The sequence below is a fragment of the Bubalus kerabau genome, chromosome X (assembly GCF_029407905.1).
Source record: "Bubalus kerabau isolate K-KA32 ecotype Philippines breed swamp buffalo chromosome X, PCC_UOA_SB_1v2, whole genome shotgun sequence".
In the NCBI taxonomy this organism is placed as follows: domain Eukaryota; kingdom Metazoa; phylum Chordata; class Mammalia; order Artiodactyla; family Bovidae; genus Bubalus; species Bubalus kerabau.
In genome coordinates this window covers 9,451,754-9,468,364 of record NC_073647.1, presented here as the reverse complement: position 1 = coordinate 9,468,364, position 16,611 = coordinate 9,451,754, and the positions used below count along the sequence as shown (strand labels likewise).

The window sequence follows — 16,611 nt, the reverse complement described above, 5'->3', positions numbered from 1 at the left end:
ATGCCAGGGTGGATGAAGCACAACCTGGAATCAAGATTGCCAGGAGAAATATCAACAATCTCAGATATGCAGATGATACCACCCTAAAGGCAGAAAGCAAGGAGAAACTAAACAGCCTCCTGATGTAGATGAAAAGAGGAGAATGAAAAAGCTGGCTTAAAATTCAACATTAAAAAAACTAAGATCATGGCATCTAGCCCCATAACTTCATGGCAAATAGAAGGGGGAAAGTGGAAACAGTGGCAGATTTTATTTTCCTCAGCTTCAAAAATCACTGTAGATGGTGACTGCAGCCACTAAGTTAAAAGATGCTTGCTCCTTGGAAGAGTGACAGTGAAAGTCACTCAGGTGTGTCCAATTCTTTGCAACCCCATGGACTATAACTTGCCAGGCTATTCTGTCCATGGAATTCTCCAGGCCAGAATACTGGAGTGGGTAGCCTTTCCCTTCTCCAGGGAATCTTCCCAACCCAGGGATCAAACCCAGGTCTCCCACATTGCAAACAGATTCTTTACCAGCTGAGCCACAGAGAAGCCCAACAATACTGGATGGGTAGCCTATCCCTTCTCCAACAGATCTTCTGGACCCAGGAATTAAACCAGGGTTTCCTGCATTGCAGGTAGATTCTTTACCAACTGAAATATCAGAGAATAAAATCCTAAAGATACTACCAAAAAAAAATCTGTTAGTGTAAATGAATTCAGTACAGTTGCAAGATACAAAATATACAGAAGTCTGTCACATTTCTATACACTAATGACAAGCTATCACATAGAGAAACTAGCAATCCTATTTACAAAATTGCATCCCATAATATTGTTAACATGACCATACTACTGAAAGCAATCTACATGTTTACTGCATTCCCAACAAAACACCAAAGGCATTTTTCATAGAACTACAACAAAAAATTCTAAAACTTGTATGGAAACCAAAAAGATTCCCAATAATCCAAGCAATCTTGAGGAAGAACAAAGCTGGAGGCATCATACTTCCTGATTTCAAACTATACTACAAAGCTATAGTCATTAAAACAATATGGTACTGGCACAAAAAAAAAAAAAAGATATACAGATCAGCAGAAAATAGAACACCAAACATAAACCTACACTTATAATGGTTAATTAATCTACAACAAAGAAGGGAAAGATATTTAATGGGGAAAATACAGCCTCTTCAATAAATGGTATTGGGAAAACTGGATAGCTACATGCAAAATAATCGAACTGGACTACTTTCCCAGAATATAGACAAAAATAAACTCAAAATGGATTAAAGACTTAAATAAGACTCAAAACCATAGAACTTCTAGAAGAAAATGTAGGAAGTGCTCTCTTGGACATTAGTCTTAGCAATATTTGGGAGGATCTGTCTCCTTGGGCAAGGGAAATGAAAGCAAAATGAACAAATGGAACTACATCAAACTGATAAAACTTTTACACAACAAAGGATATTATCACCAAAATGAAAAGGCAGTCTACCGAATGGTAGAAAACATTTGTGAACAGTATTTCTGATAAAGTATTAATATCCAAACTATAAAAAGAACTCATACAACTGAACAAAAACAACCCAGTTAAAAAATGGGCAGAAAACCTGAATAGCCATTATTCCGTGGATGACATACAGATGACCAACAGGCATGTGAAAAGATGCTGAACATAACTAATCATTATGGAAATGAACTAACCATCAGGGAAATACAAATCAAAACTAAATTGAGATCATCTCACACCTGTCAGAATGGCTATTGTAAAAATGACAAGTAATAAGTGTTGGTGAGGATGAGGAGAAAAGGGAATCCTGTGGGATCATATATTTGTACATTCACTACAGTAAACAGCATTAAAGTTTCTCCAAAAATTAAAACTAGAACTGCCATATGACCCAGCAATTTCTTTTCTGAGTTTTAACCCAAAGATGAGAAAAACAGTATTTTGAAAAGATATCAATTGCAGTGTCATTTACAATAGCTAAAATAATGAAGCAACCTAAGTGTCCATCAATAGTTGAATGGATAAAGAAGATGTGGGGTGAGTGTGTGTGTGTGTGTGTGTATAGGCTTCCCAGGTGGCACTAGTGCTAAAGAACCTGCCTGCCAACACAGGAGACATAAGAGATACGGGTTCGATCCCTGAGTCGGGAAGATCCCCTGGAGGAGGGCATGACAACTCACTCCAGTACTCATGCCTGGAGAATCCCATGGACAGAGGAGCCTAGCAGGCTACAGTCCATAGGGTTGCAAAGAGTGGGACGTGACTGAAGCAACTTAGCACACACGCGCGCACACGCGCGCACACACACACACACACACACACAATGGAATTTTAATCAGCCATAAAAAATGAAATCTTGCCATTTGCAACAAGAATAGATCTAAAGAATATTCTGCTAACTGAAATAAGCCAGGGAAAGACACAGCATGTGATCTATGTATATATGTTGAATCTAAAAAAACAAAAACAGACTCATGGATATAGAGAATGAAGAGGTGGTTGCCAGTTAGGAGGGGTTGTGAGGCAAAACAGATGAAGAGGGTTAAGAGGTACAAACATCCAGTTATGAAATAAATAAGCCACAGTGATGTAATATACAGATAAGGAATACAATCAATAATACTGTAATAACTTTGTATGGAAAGAGATAATTACTAGACTTACAGTGATCATTTTACAATGTATACAAATGTCAAATCACTATGTAATACACCTGAAATGAACATAATATTCTACTTCAACTGTATTTTTTTTTTAATTTTTGTAAAAAATTCAGTATCTGTGAAGCACAATAAAACAAGATATGCCGATACACTTTCTTTTCCTTTCTTGAAATCAGGAACATGATCTTGAAGGTGAACCACCTTCAACCATATACACAAGGACTATACCCTAGAAGATAGTGGGGCAATATGATGGAAGAAATCTAATTCCTTGAAAAACTGTGAAGAAAAGCTACTCTGGCAGTCCTGATCCAGTCAACTTTGGACACATTAATGAAAATGAACTTATTTAAGTTGATGGAATTTTTTTTCTTTGCTATAGCTTAGTCTAATAAAAAGACTGTTCTATACACTAAAAAGAAGAAACTAGACACCTATCTAACTAAGCATATGTAATTGAGAGGTGATTATCACACAGGATAGTATGGGATTGGAAGGGTATGATAACAGAAGGAAGATTGAATTGGAAGTACAGTTAGTATATGTCAAAACTTGAATATGAACTGAAGTTCACCTGACTATAAACATCATAACCTTAAATTCTAAACAATGGTTCTCAAACTATACATCAAAATGACCTGTACCACTTGTTAAAGTACAGATGCTCAGCATTTATATCCAACAATTCTGATACTAGAAATTATTTTTAATAAGTACCTTGGTTGATTCTTATCCACAACTGATTTAGAAAAGCAGCCTATGGCAATGTTTCTCTTTCTAGATCATCCAAGCTCTTAGGAAACTACAATTGTTGTATGGTTACTGGTCACCCCAGGGAAGAAAAGAAAATGCAAGAAGAATTTCATCTCTCCCCCTGGCAACATTTGCTTTGCTCTTTTCCTCACAGGCCTGAAATTTGCCTAACAGTATAGAGCACCAAAAAGAATACCTTTCAGTATACAACAGCAGGAAACTCATCCACATTCTAACTATGTAGACCAAAACCCTTGGCTTTGCAGTTTTCTCCTGAGCAATTTACATTCTCTTCCCTAAAGACCACTCTGTCTTTCAAGATGAATAGGTAAAGGCAAGACCTGGTTAAAAAAATTTAAAGGCCAATATTACTTCATTATTTTGCAAAAGCTCATAAAAGTCCAGAAATCTAAATTTCAAATACTGCCAGCCCTATGTAACTTATTTTTACAAATTATATGGTGTTCACATTTGCAGAAAAAATATGTCAGCCACGGGATCAAGTTTGATCTTTTGAAGAAGCCATAAGATCACATTTTGCAATTAACCCTTATTTCTTCCTAGTTTATCTGGATTATTGTCAGTGATTTAATTAATGCCCTTTCAGAATTAAAGAGACAGATATGTGTTTATATATTTATGTTTATATGTTTATGTTTATTTATGTTTATAAATATATTTATATTTATATATTTATGACCTAAACAACATCTATATTAACTTCAAACACTGTAGAATTCTGAACTCTAATGCAAATTTTGACACTGCTGCTGCTGCTAAGTCGCTTAAGTCATGTCTGACTCTGTGCGACCCCACAGATGGCAACCCACTAGCCTCTGTCCCTGGGATTCTCCAGGCAAGAATACTGGAGTGGGTTTCCATTTCCTTCTCCAATGCATGAAAGTGAAAAGGCAAAATCAGGTCTTACAGAGCTCAATGCAAAGCAGTCTTTATTACTAGGTACTATCACTCAGCACCAATCTTAAAAGGAGAGAGTTTGTGAAACTATAGGTAAATTTTTATGCACTAACTATGCAAAAGGAATGGATTGTGATGACTACTGATTAATGAAAGTAATCTACCGTAAGTGTAGGACATTTGGGGAACTTTTCGTATTATTTCACACTGCCCCTTTTTTGAAAAAAAAATTTTGGTGGGGGAGGGGACATGGCAGGGCATATGGGATCTTAGCTCCCTGACCAGGGATTGAACCCAAGCCCCCTGCATTGGAAACATAGAGTCTTAGCCATTGAACCACCAGGGAAGCCCCCCACCATTTTCTGAATAGTGGGATCTCACTTTTGGAGCTATAGAAAGCCAAAGTCTCTCTATCCCAAAAGTCTTAAGGTTCTACCAAGCAATGAAGTATAATGAAAAGAACTCTCAAAAAGTTACACATTCCAAGTTCTGAGGAAGAAAATGCCTAGTTTGTGTGGGCATAGACAGTGTAGCTGGAACAGAATAATGAGAAGTAATGAGGGTCCAGATCATAGAGGGCTCTATATGGCTATTGGAATTACTTGGGTTTTACTTAACATGATATGGAAGGTATTGCAAAAAGGGTTTGGATATGATCTATGAATTAACAGCATCACTTTCAACTGCTATATTGAAAACAGACTGAAAGATTAATAGCAGTGCTGGCAGCAGGGAGATTAGTTATGAGGATATTGCAATAATTAAGGTGAGGGATCCTTAAAGCTCGAACTAAGGATGAAGCAAGAGAGTTGAAGAGAAATAGATTAGGTTTTCGTATTCATCTCATCACCAAAGTCTGTACCATGTGTGCTATACTTTGTCACTCAGTCGTGTCTGACTCTATGCAACCTCATGGACTGTAGCCCACTAGGCTCCTCTGTCCATGGGGGTTCTCCAGGCAAGAATACAGGAGTGGGTTGCCATGCCCTCCTCCAGGGGATCTTCCCAACCCAGGAATCGAACTCAGGTCTCCTGCATTGCAGGTGGATTCTTTACCGCCTGATCCATTTATGAAAGGCCAAATGGCATAAACAAGGACAACACTTTCACAATAACCTTCATCTTCCCATACAAAAAGCCATACTGCTAAGTCATTTCAGTCATCTCCGACTCTGTGCAACCCCATAGACGGCAGCCCACCAGGCTCCCCCGTCCCTGGGACTCTCCAGGCAAGAACACTGGAGTGGGTTGTCATTTCCCTCTCCAATGCATGAAAGTGAAAAGTGAAAGTGAAGTCGCTCAGTCGTGTCTGACCCTCAGCAACCCCATGGACTGTAGCCCTCCAGGCTCCTCTGCCCATGGAATTTTCCAGGCAAGAGTACTGGAGTGGGGTGCCATTGCCTTCTCCACAAAAAGCCATACCACCCCTTCAATGCTTGATGTTTTTATTCTCCATATTATAAAATCTTAGTTCTCCCTCAAACATCCATTAAGCATTTCCTAATTAAATAGTACATCAATGAACCACTGTCTAAATATTAATAGCACATTTATTAGCTAACAGAAATTCAGGCAGGAAGTCAGAGGATTCAAGATTTTTGTTAAACTGCTATGGGATGGATACTGAAAGCTGAGCCAGGGCTATCTCTGGGTTAAGGAAAAGGTGAATGAAAGGAAGAGGCACTAGTATGCAATTACTGTTGGTTTTCTTTAAAAATCCAGCACACTTGTATCTTCATTATCTCACTAAGTCAGTTATGGGCCATGGATTTTCATCACTGCAGTAACTATAGTGAAGAGTAACCTGCTATATATTGGTCTAATCCTGGACTACAATTCAAGTCAATACCAGGGAACTATGAGAAATGGTGGGTTTCCCATGTGACGCAGTGGTAAATAATCCACCTTCTGATGGAGGAGACAGAAGAGACTTGAGTTGGATCCCTGGGTCGGGAAGATACCCTGGAGTAGTAAATGGCAAACCACTCCAGTATTATGGAAAACCCCATGGACAGAGGAGCCTGGTGGGCTACAATCCTGGAGATCACAAAGAGTCAGATATGACTGAGAGATTAAGGTCACACAGACACACACATCAGAAATTATATTAATATGATAAACTAATTCAGATAATCTGATAAACTAATTCAGATAATCTAACTCAGCTGATCTCTTCCAGGAACACTAACACAAGATGCTCTGCTAGATTGTTTGGAGGAGAAAAAGAAAGAAAAGGAGTGAGGAAGTGCTTCTCTTCTGATATTAGCTAAGTAATCCTTGTTTGGGATAACTGGAAAAGAAATCAAACTACAAATCACATACCACTACTAAAATACTTTTTTTAAAAGGTCAAAAGTTAACCACCAATGGTTCCATGTGGTCTCAAAGCATACTGTGTTTGGCCGAAATAGAAACTTAAAATTTAGGAGATGTCACATTAAAAATAAGGTCATTAGGGGACTTCCCTAGTGCTCCAGTGGCTAAGACTCCATGCTGCTAATGCAGGGGGCCTGGGTTCCATCCCTAGTCGGAACTAAATCCCATGTACCACAACTAAGACCCGATACAGCCAAATAAATAAATAATTAAAACAATAAGGTCATTAACATCTTCTGTAATACTAGAAGACTGAACTGTATAGGCTATATTCCCACAGGACCAAAAAATGAAGAGACATTAGTCAATCCCCAGCCCTCAAGTTGTATAGAAAAGCAGCAGACCTATCTCAAATTCACAAGAGAAGTCAGGGATCTTGGTTTAAGTCATGGCTTCCCAATTAAAAAGTACCACCTGTGGCAAACCAGTTACCCGCTCTGGGTCTCGTCTTCCCCAAATTGAAAAAAAAAAGGGCTTGGACCAAAAAAAACCCAACACCACCACCTCACTGCCACCTATTCTATATTACCAGAAATGTTAGAGACTGCACAGAAAAACAACAAGGGAGAGGAAAGGGGAATACTCAACAAACAGAACTGGGTGTTTGGGAAAAACAGGAAAGAAAAAGCCTATCAAAATCCAAACTTCGAAACTTCAGAGAGATAAGGGTATACATGGTAAAAATCACCAGGAAAATAGGAAGGAAATATCTGGAGAAGGAAATGGCAACGCACTCCAGTATTCTTGCCTGGAAAATCCCATGGACGAGGAGCCTGGTAGGCTACAGTCCACAGGGTCGCAGAGTCAGACACGAGTGAGTGACTTGATTGTTGTTGTTCTATAGCTTTGAAAAGCTTATCAGATGGTAAGGAATTTTTAAATTCAAAGAATATGAAGGAAACAGAAAAGGAAAACATTGGGAAACTTTCTACATCAGAAAAGAAAACCAATATTCTTAGCAATGTAAGCAAACAGAAGAGGCACCTGCAAAATGAGAAAACCACAGCAAAAAGAATAAAGCTTTATGTCCTACCCTCCACCTGATAGCATCTTCGTCTCTCAGTGCTCCACACAGGAAAGGCAGGGCCTAAACCCGACCCAGGAACCAGAGGGAAGCTGTGGAAGCTCATGGACCTGAGAACCGCGTGACAGCGCCACACCAAACCAGAGGGCTGTTACTAAAAGCCTGCGTAACTGCCCAATAGCAGCCACCTGCAAACTGAACCCGGGGTAGGAATGACCGAGGCTCTTACCTAATTTTGTAGATGAGAAAACGCAGGCCCAGAACAGCTAAATCAGATTGCAAAGTCATAACACCTGGTAAGAGTTAATGCCAATTCTGGAACCCAGCTGGGGTTCTGCCTCAGCTGATCCATCTATGAAATGAAGACGTTGGATTAGACCCGTGGTTCTCCAAGTGCAGTGGCCAGACCAGCAGCATGAACCTCACACGAGAAGTCCTTGGCAATGCAAACTCTCAGGTCTCTCTCCCCAGGTCCAGAATCCTCACCACTGGGATGGGGCCCAGCAATCTGTGGTCCCACAAGCCCTCTAGGTGCTTCCTATGTGCACCGAAGTTTGGAAAACCGCTGGATTCCAGGATGTCTAAGGGCCCTTCTAGACATTTTCGGGAATGTCTGAGCATTGACCTCCAGGCCATTTGGCACAAAATCACACTACTCTTAACCTAGGACCAAACCGTGGTATACAAAGGAAAAGTCTGATTGCAGTTTGTAATAGTGGGAATAAATGCCGCCCCCTTGGTGGAACTTACACCTATTGTATGTTAAAAGCTCGCTGTCTGGGCTCACTTGCATATGGCATGCTGGTACTCCTAAACCAGGCCTTCTTCCTGGGGTCTGCTTAGAGAGAGGACCAATGAGCCCCTCTTCAAAAAAAGCCAAGTGCGAGGGGGGGGGGTGCGGGGGGGGCAGGGGAAGGGACAAGGAAGAGATGGCCTGTCAATCACCTTTTTGCCTCAAATTCTCTTAGGCTTAGAGGCCCCCAGGACCAAACATGCTGGAGGGAACAGCAGGGGCCAACCTTCCTTGAGCCTGGCTGCTCCCTTTTGATGTGCCCTGGCCTTGGTCAGATTTCAATGCCAGCTCAAGGCCAGGTGACACGGAGGGAATCTCCTAGCCTGACAGTGAGGTCCTGGCCTGTGTTGAGGCCACCAGACTTTCATCCCAGGAAGGGGCTCTGCTCCTCAGCCATCCTTGTCTAATCCTGGTCACCCAGCAGGGGTGGCTGACGCCTAGGCCAAAGACAAGCACCCTTCCTGGCAGCACCCGGCCCCACAGTCCCCTCAGTCCAGCAGACCTCCGGGCTCGCAGCCCCCTCACTCCAGCAGCCCCCTCGCCCCACACGCCTCCATGGCCCAGCAGCCCCCTCACCCCAGCAGCCCCCTGGCCCCGCAGCCCCCTCACCCCAGCAGCCCCCGGCCCACAGCCTCCTCACCCCAGCAGCCCCCAGCCCCACAGCCCCCTCACCCCAGCAGCCTCCTGCCCACAGCCTCCTCACCCCAGCAGCCCCCAGCCCACAGCCCTCTCACCCAAACAGCCCCCTGGCCCCACACCCCTCTGGCCCCGCAGCCCCCTCACCCCAGCAGCCACATGGCCCCACAGCGCCCTCACCCCAGCAGCCTCCTGCCCACAGCCTCCTCACCCCAGCAGCCCCCAGCCCCGCAGCCCCCTCACCCAAGCAGCCCCCTGGCCCCACACCCCCCTGGTCCCAGCAGCACCACTGAGGCCACCTTCGCTGTTGGCTCTCACCTCTGCCCCCACTTCCTAGCCAGAGCTATTGAGGTTTTATGTTGGACGAAAGTGACATAAAACCAGCTCTACTGGCCCAACCAGAGCCTGTGCTGTGAAGGATGGAGGAGGAGGAAGGGAAGATGGCAGTCGTGTCCAAGGGAAGGTTGAAGACTTTAAACATTTACTTTGATTTGGGGGAGGAAGCTCTTGAAAGTCAGAGGAGGGATCCCACCTCAAGGGGCCAGAAAGACAGACTACAGTGCCTTGGGCTGCCCACCATCTTTCCCCACCCACAGCCTCCTGGCCTGCCTGTCTTAATGAGATGATGGAGGACACTTGAGCCACTTGGCTTCGTCGTTCACCGGAGAAACATAAAGGCCCTGAGGTGGGAAAGCAAAGGACCCTCAAGCTGTGCACAGGAGACTCTGTTTTCTGTCACAGAGTCTGTGGCATGGAGACTACAATGAGCCACGATTGAGGGGCACCATGCTGTTGAGAACAGGAAGGAAGAAAAAACTGTTGAGGGGAGGCAAATTCCTCAGGCTTCCCAAGAAAGATGTGCTGCTTCACTTGTAGCATGTGTAAGCTGTTTTCAGGACTTGATTAATATCGTTAAGCAACTTAATGCCTAAAGAAAATTCCAGTTAGAACAGGCAAAAACAAAATCTAAACATCATAAAGTAATTCATGATACTGAGAGAAAGTATGCCTCTATCAACCTATTGCGGAGGCAGTTGTTGAGGAAATCAAAAAGAAAGCTTGAGGAAAATTCTGAAGGTAAAAGCCACCCTGAAAGAATTCTTTATCTTGGCATGAAAGTTTTGAAGAATGCAGAATTGCTCAGAAATATGATTCAGAAAGCCCATGAGCCTATTTTAGAGCACCTGAAATACTTGTCCGCAACTTCTCAGATGCTGGAGAGCCTACGAATTTCACAGTTGAACTTCCCTGAATCCAGTGACTATTTCTCAAATGAGGTGTTGACTGAAACATATCTAATAAAGTCATACCTGGATGATTTTGATCCTTCTGTTCTCACGGACCACAAGTTATAGGCTGCATTGGGTGCTAAATACATTGGAAGAAGAATGTCACTCAGAATGCATTAAGGATCAGGATAGCAAAGGAAATGGAACTTCTAGAATAGGGTACAAAACAACTTTCAAGGACTCATACTTCAGCTACTTTTGTACTCTGGAAATTCCTAAATTTAGAATACTAAGTGGGGTTGGTCCAGGTAAAAGTCCTGAAGATCAATTGCAGTTCTCTTTCACAAGTGTACAAGATCAGTATTTTACTCAACAGGACAAGATGCACAGAATGATGACGATGACACAGGCGAAGAATCAAGAGAGAAGAAGCAAAGCAAGAGGAAGAAAATGATTAACCAGAAGTGGAAGAAGAACCCTAAAATAAACACGACTTTGTTGAATGCAAGCTGCAGTGAGCCAAGGGCATTAAATATCATTAGAGAATAGCTTAAACATACGCTGCACTGCTTATACCTGCGTTTTTAAAAAACATGTTTCTAGGTAGCTAATAAGCAGCTTTTAAAAGGTTTTAAAACCAGTGGTTTCTTCTTAGAATTTTAATGGTCTCCACTTTTCTGCCAGATACATAATTTACTGCATCCTTGAACATCCATAGTTTGGTTCTTGTGAAGTCCTTTTGTCATAGGGATACACCTACAGCTGTAAAATATCAGAATCCTTAATGCAAAGTAAGAGTGGTTTGCAAAGCCTTCCTGAGAAACCAATTGAAGAAGTTTTCAAATTAGCTTGCTTGACTTGTGCCTTCATCATTGTGCAGTAGAAAGGTAGTCTCTTGGGCTCACTAGTACACAATGCACTTTTAACTGAACCATGTGCATGGTTAAGGGTTCCAGTAAAGCCACCTTCAATAACTGTCAGCTTATTTGAGGATCTTTGCACTGATGGTACATGAAAACACATTTAGAGACAAGTGATTCATCACTGGAGTGTTAATAAAGTCTTGTCTTCATTTTATACTTAGCAGAGCAGTTTTTGTAGCACTCTACCTTCTAGGAATGCTACCTGTTCACCTTTTGGTAAACTTGGATCAGATTATTTTGTTGAAAGAAGCCTAAAATATCAAGGGGCAAAAGATGCTCTAGAGCTGTGGTCCCCCACGTTTTGGGCACCAGGGATAAGTTTCAAGGAAGACAATTTTTCCACGGACCAGGGAGGAGGGGGATGGTTTGGGGATGATTCAGGTGCATTACATTCATTGTGCACTTTATTTCTATTGTTATTACATCAGCTCCACCTCAGATCATGAGGCACTAGATCCCGGAGGTTGGGCATGCCTGTTCTAGAGTCAGTCAGTCAGTTCAGTCGCTCAATCGGGTCTGACTCTTTACAATTATGAGACTTATTAGTATTTTTCCTAAATGTAACATCCAGATGTAATTGGCTATGTCTTTTTCAAAAAATATTTTTAGTGCTACAAAACTTTTTTTACAGAACGACTATAAAAACAGTTCATTTCTGTATAATTTTCAAAATTACACTTGGGGTCTGGACTAAGTGGATCTTGAGATCAATAAAAAGTCCGGGACTGTTGCCTCTGAAACATCCTAGGAAGGTGGCCCTTTTAACGTCTGTCACGCTTAGCACTTAGGAGATGACCTGATCCTTTAAAGAAACCTCTCCTTTTTTTATTCAGTCTTCAAAGCATTAAGGGAATATGTCTGGGTTCATTATACACCTTCTAGCTCCTAACTTCTCCAACACTTCTCAACCTTCAGTTCTGACTGCATTCATTTCAATTTGTCTACTCTTTTCCAACTATTTTTAACTAAGGTAAATTGTCCAAATTCTCTTTCTCTTCTGCGGAGGTTTTTAGTACTGCTAACATCTGAGATACACAACATTTTTATGACCCTGTCTCTATTCACATGAGCCATTACCAGGTGGAAATTCCCAGGTGGGAAATTTCTCTCAGTTCACATGGCCCAGGATGCCTTCATAAATACTTTCCTGCACAATTACATAAAGGACACAAGCCTAGAAGACCTCCACACATGTCAGAACCCTAGCGCGTCAAAGAACAAGTAGGCAATTGTGAGCAATTTGACAACCAAGGGCCTTGGCCGTTCATTGGACACAGAGCACGTCAATCCTTGTTTGTCAGCAAATGAGCCCAAAGCTCGTGACGAGGGGTCACAGGCCACCGTCAACGGTTCCGGCCCCGCCCCTCGACTGTGGCCTGGCTCCACTGCCTGAGGCCCGACTTCCGTCGGACGCTTCCGCCATTGGCCGCCCACCCTCCCGGTCGTGGGGCCTCCTCTGTGGTCCCTTCTGTGACTGCCTCGGTCCATCTCACTTCCCTCAGCCTCCTCTCAGGGCAGCCACTTCGGGTGCCACCACCTGCGCCACTGCCATCGTCCCCCGCCCGGCTGAGGTAACTGGCGGCTGCCATGTCTACCACGGGGGATGGAGATCTGGCCCCTGGCGGGCAGGAAGGCCCTGCAGGTGCGTCGGGGGCCCAGGCCAGAGCCCGTGACGGTGTGGACCGCAGCTCCGAGGCTCGCAGGGGTGACTCCATGCCTGAGGCTGAGGCGGGTGGAGTCGTGGGGGCCTCAGGAGGCCCGAGGGAGGCGGCCCTGGAGGGCGGGAACGCTGAGGAAGACGCCGACCTCAGGCCGGCTGAGGAGAGGGAGGTGGAGGAGCAGGCGGAGGGCGTGAACCGCATGGTGGTCTCGCGCCACTTCCCCATGAACACCTTTCTCTTAACGGTCCTAAATCTGGCGCACTCGATGGTGAACCGTTTGTCCGAAAACCACGTCATACTTCCGCCAAATGATGACCGCGTGTTGGTCTGGCACCAGACCAGGCTGCGCTTGTCCGACCACGGCTCAGCCGCCGTGGCCGGGTTTTCGGAGGTCCAGGTGCCATCAGATGAATCGGGGGAGGGGCCGGCTGAGGAAGCCCCGGACCAGGGGGCGGAGCAGGCGGAGGAAGCCCAGGAGGCGGAGCAGGCGGAGGAAGCCCAGGAGGCGGAGGAAGCCGAGGAGGCCTCTTTATTGGAGACGGCCACTAAGGAGTCTGAGGAGCCCAGCTCGCGGGAGATGCCACAGGAGCCTGTCGCCCCTGAGAGTGAGCATTCGAGGGGCGGGGGGGAGTTGGGGGGGACGGAAACACTGGCAGCTGCCGGCCGGGTCTGGGGACCAGGGATCCCGAGGAGGGGGCAGGCTCATACGGGGGGCACGGGGTGGGGGGGGGCGTTCCTCAGGAGGGGAGGCCGGGAGTCAGGGCCTCCTTGAATCGAAGGCCAGAGGGGCCCAGTAGAAGCCCAACTGCATAACGATTTGTTTGGTTTGGGGGGAAAATAAGCTGCCCTCTACCAACCCTGGTAAGAGGCCTGAGATGATCAGTGCCAGTTATGAGCCCACACGTGAAGGTCAGTGGAGGCAGGTGTTCGAGAGGGAGCTTGAGAGGACATGGAAGAGAACAGGCAAATGGCAGACCTCATATTTGGTTCATAGCTTTTAAAAATGTCAAGATTCTTGGAAAGTTGATCCCAAAACATTATGAACTCATACAGGACCACATGGTCAAAAGGAAATGTTTAGGGGATTGAGGAACTCAGGAGCTTCCCCATAGAATTTGTTATTGAGGTGAAGCATATTTTGGCGAAAAAGTTCTGGCCAAAACATCCAGAATGCATCAGACCCAGAGAATTCTGATCCTTGAGCACAAGTCATCAGTAGCACAGGGTGACAGATTTACTAGAAAAGAAGAAATAATATCATTGTGAAAATGATCAAGCAGCAGCAAAGTGAAGGCCATGGAAGTGTTGCATCCTCCAGAAGGAAGGCCCCCAGTTACTCTTTTCTTAGTTGCTTCTGTCCTGCTTCTCCTAAGGGTAGAGTACTGGACATCCTGCCATTCCTTATGTGTTTGCGTTTTTTTTCTGTAAATGTCTGGTCCCAAAGTCTATTATTCCTCTTTAAGAAACAGCTGAATGCCAGGATGAGAACTCCAAAGAAGAGGCGCAGGGCAGCAAAAGTGAGGGGAAAGAAAAGAAGTATAACAGAAAACAAGAAGAACCAGAAAAGGATCTGGACCCAGGAAAGGACAGGCCCAGAAAGCCCAGGTATCTGTGTATAGCTTTGAAAATAACCCAGCTATTCCCAGGCATTTACCAGTTTTGTTTTTGCTTTTTAATTCTCGGAGTAAATTAAGAAAACGTTTGTTTGAAATTAGTTCAACAACTCAAATTTACCTAATGTTTATAGAACAGTTCTGCACCCAGTAATATAAAGAGCATGAAGTGAAATATACTTCTTGGCTTCTCGTTTGTTCTTATGAGGTCTTTGGTCCTCTATCTCTAAGACTACCAACAAGTTGTAAATGTATCAGTACCTAAGACCAGTATTTCTTGAGAAAACAGTGACGAAAAGCTGCAGCAACTGGGCTGTGCAGTAGTTTGGCCTTCATTTCTTGACCACAGAAGTGCAGTCTCCTGCACTAAGAGAAGACACCTTTTAGAACGTAACTACTTACAAATAGCATACAGTTCAGAATTTCAAGTAGGACCACATTAGTGATTAATACTGAAATATTTGTTCGGTTGTAGATTTGTGTATTTTATATGACAGTCAAAAGAAACAGTCGTAGGATGACTGTTGTTTATCACTGAGATGGTAGTGAAGGTATATATCTTGTCTTTAATGATTAACATTTTCTCCCTTGTTTGCATAGTGGTGTGTTTCATAATAACAGCCTCTTTCTCATACGGTAGATATGGAAACCGAGGGTCTGGGAGGGTAAGGGAGTATCATCTGTGGAGTGAGCACAGGCTTTTAAGGTAGAAAGAGTGATTTAAGTCCCAGACTAGCCTCTCAAAGGAAGGGGGAAAAAAAAAGCATTTATGGTGTTGGGCAAGAGGGAGACAAGGTTGGTAGGATCACATGATTGAAGCCATGGGGTTGTACATGCACCCAGTGTCCAGGGTGAATTTTACAAGAGGAAAATGTGTTTTTCTTCTCTCCTTGTTGAGATACAACCCTCAGATGCAGCAGATATACATGAGGCTGACTGTTTTCTTCGATTTAGAAAGTTTCTGATGCTGACTGATGCTGTATAATCGTTCCTTTTCTCTCATTTCTTCCTGCAGTTTGGAAGACTAGAAAGAAGACAGAGAAAGAAGAAAGGATCCATTGTTCGCTATTTTTCGATTTTTCAGAAGCCCATGGGATTATTAACATTGATTTCCTTCCCAAATCCATCCCCCAAAGAGCAACTGTCTAATAATAATATCTATAAAAATTCCAATATCTAATTGGGTTTTATCTTTTCCAGATATATTTGACAGCATTTGTTCTAGTTAAAACTAAGTTTTAAAGTAGTAAACTGAAATGTAGATAGATTTGTGTATATAAATAATCCTGATTTAAATCTCTTTAAAAATGAGAAGCCATTTTACATCATTGGAAGGCATCATCACATTCCACCATTTGATAAGCCTGTTTTAAGTTCTTTTATTGCAGCCCAAAATAAAATTTGTATTTAAAACAGTTTTGTAAAGACAGAAATAGGGGTCAAGGCTTTAGATCTGAACTTGTTTACTGTACTAGTCACTAGCCATGTGTGGCTACTGAGCATTGAAAATGTGGCTACTCTGAGTTGAAATGTGCTACAAATGTAAAAAGTGGTGTAAAGTCTCTTTAATACCTAATTACACATTGAAAAGATAATCTAGTATTAAATATAGCATTAAAATTATTTCCTCCAGTTTCTTTTTCCTTTTTTCAAAATTTATTTATTGCTACACGTGAGCTTTCTCTAATTACGGTGCACAGGTTCTCACTGAGGTGGCTTCTCTTGTGGAGCATGAGCTCTAGGGCAGACGGGCTTCAGAGTTGCGGCACATGGGCTTACTTGCCCCTCAGCATGTGGGATCTTCCTGTACCAGGGATTGAACCTGTGTCCCCTGCACTGCAAGGTGGATTCTTAACCACTAGACCACCAGGGATGCCCTCTTTTTACTTTTTAGATGTGGCTACTAGAACATTTAAAACTGCACAGGACTTGTGTTATATGTGTATTTCATAGTCCTGCTGGGTGCTTTTGAAGGAAACCTGAGGGATGGCCCAGCTTGCCTGGAGGCCAGATGGTGCTGCTGAGC

General features: G+C 43.5%; 1 protein-coding gene and 2 long non-coding RNA genes across 7 annotated transcripts in view; 1 reads left to right on the top strand and 2 right to left on the bottom strand.

The window, feature by feature from the left end:
- Positions 1 to 7,943, bottom strand: part of LOC129639767 (uncharacterized) — a 60,886-nt gene extending 52,943 nt beyond the window's left edge. Inside the window, exon 1 of the long non-coding RNA XR_008708591.1 lies at positions 7,740 to 7,943. This is a non-coding gene — a long non-coding RNA (uncharacterized LOC129639767). The remainder of the gene's footprint in view (positions 1 to 7,739) is intronic.
- Positions 7,944 to 9,480: 1,537 nt separating this feature from the next.
- Positions 9,481 to 16,208, top strand: LOC129639761 (cancer/testis antigen 47A-like). Of its 2 annotated transcripts, none has more exons than XM_055564997.1 (3): positions 9,481 to 13,577; positions 14,442 to 14,577; positions 15,601 to 16,208. In XM_055564997.1, exons 1-3 carry the CDS (start codon positions 12,899 to 12,901, stop codon positions 15,611 to 15,613), a joined length of 828 nt encoding a protein of 275 aa, XP_055420972.1. In that variant the 5' UTR covers positions 9,481 to 12,898; the 3' UTR covers positions 15,614 to 16,208. The 2 variants fall into 2 exon arrangements, with proteins under 2 accessions (XP_055420972.1, XP_055420971.1); XM_055564996.1 differs by having other exon boundaries at positions 12,468 to 13,577; positions 14,436 to 14,577.
- LOC129639765 (uncharacterized) overlaps positions 15,298 to 16,611 on the bottom strand; it is a 315,100-nt gene continuing 313,786 nt past the window's right edge. For all 4 annotated transcript variants that reach the window (XR_008708585.1, XR_008708584.1, XR_008708582.1 and 1 more), the window contains one exon: positions 15,298 to 15,609. This is a non-coding gene — a long non-coding RNA (uncharacterized LOC129639765). The remainder of the gene's footprint in view (positions 15,610 to 16,611) is intronic.

Excerpts from the sequence above, each read along its gene's own strand:
- LOC129639761 (XM_055564996.1), top strand. The coding sequence starts at position 12,899 with ATGTCTACCACGGGGGATGGAGATCTGGCCCCTGGCGGGCAGGAAGGC. Across the intron at positions 13,578-14,435 it reads GGAGCCTGTCGCCCCTGAGA|AAACAGCTGAATGCCAGGAT; the intron begins GTGAGCATTCGA and ends TTCCTCTTTAAG.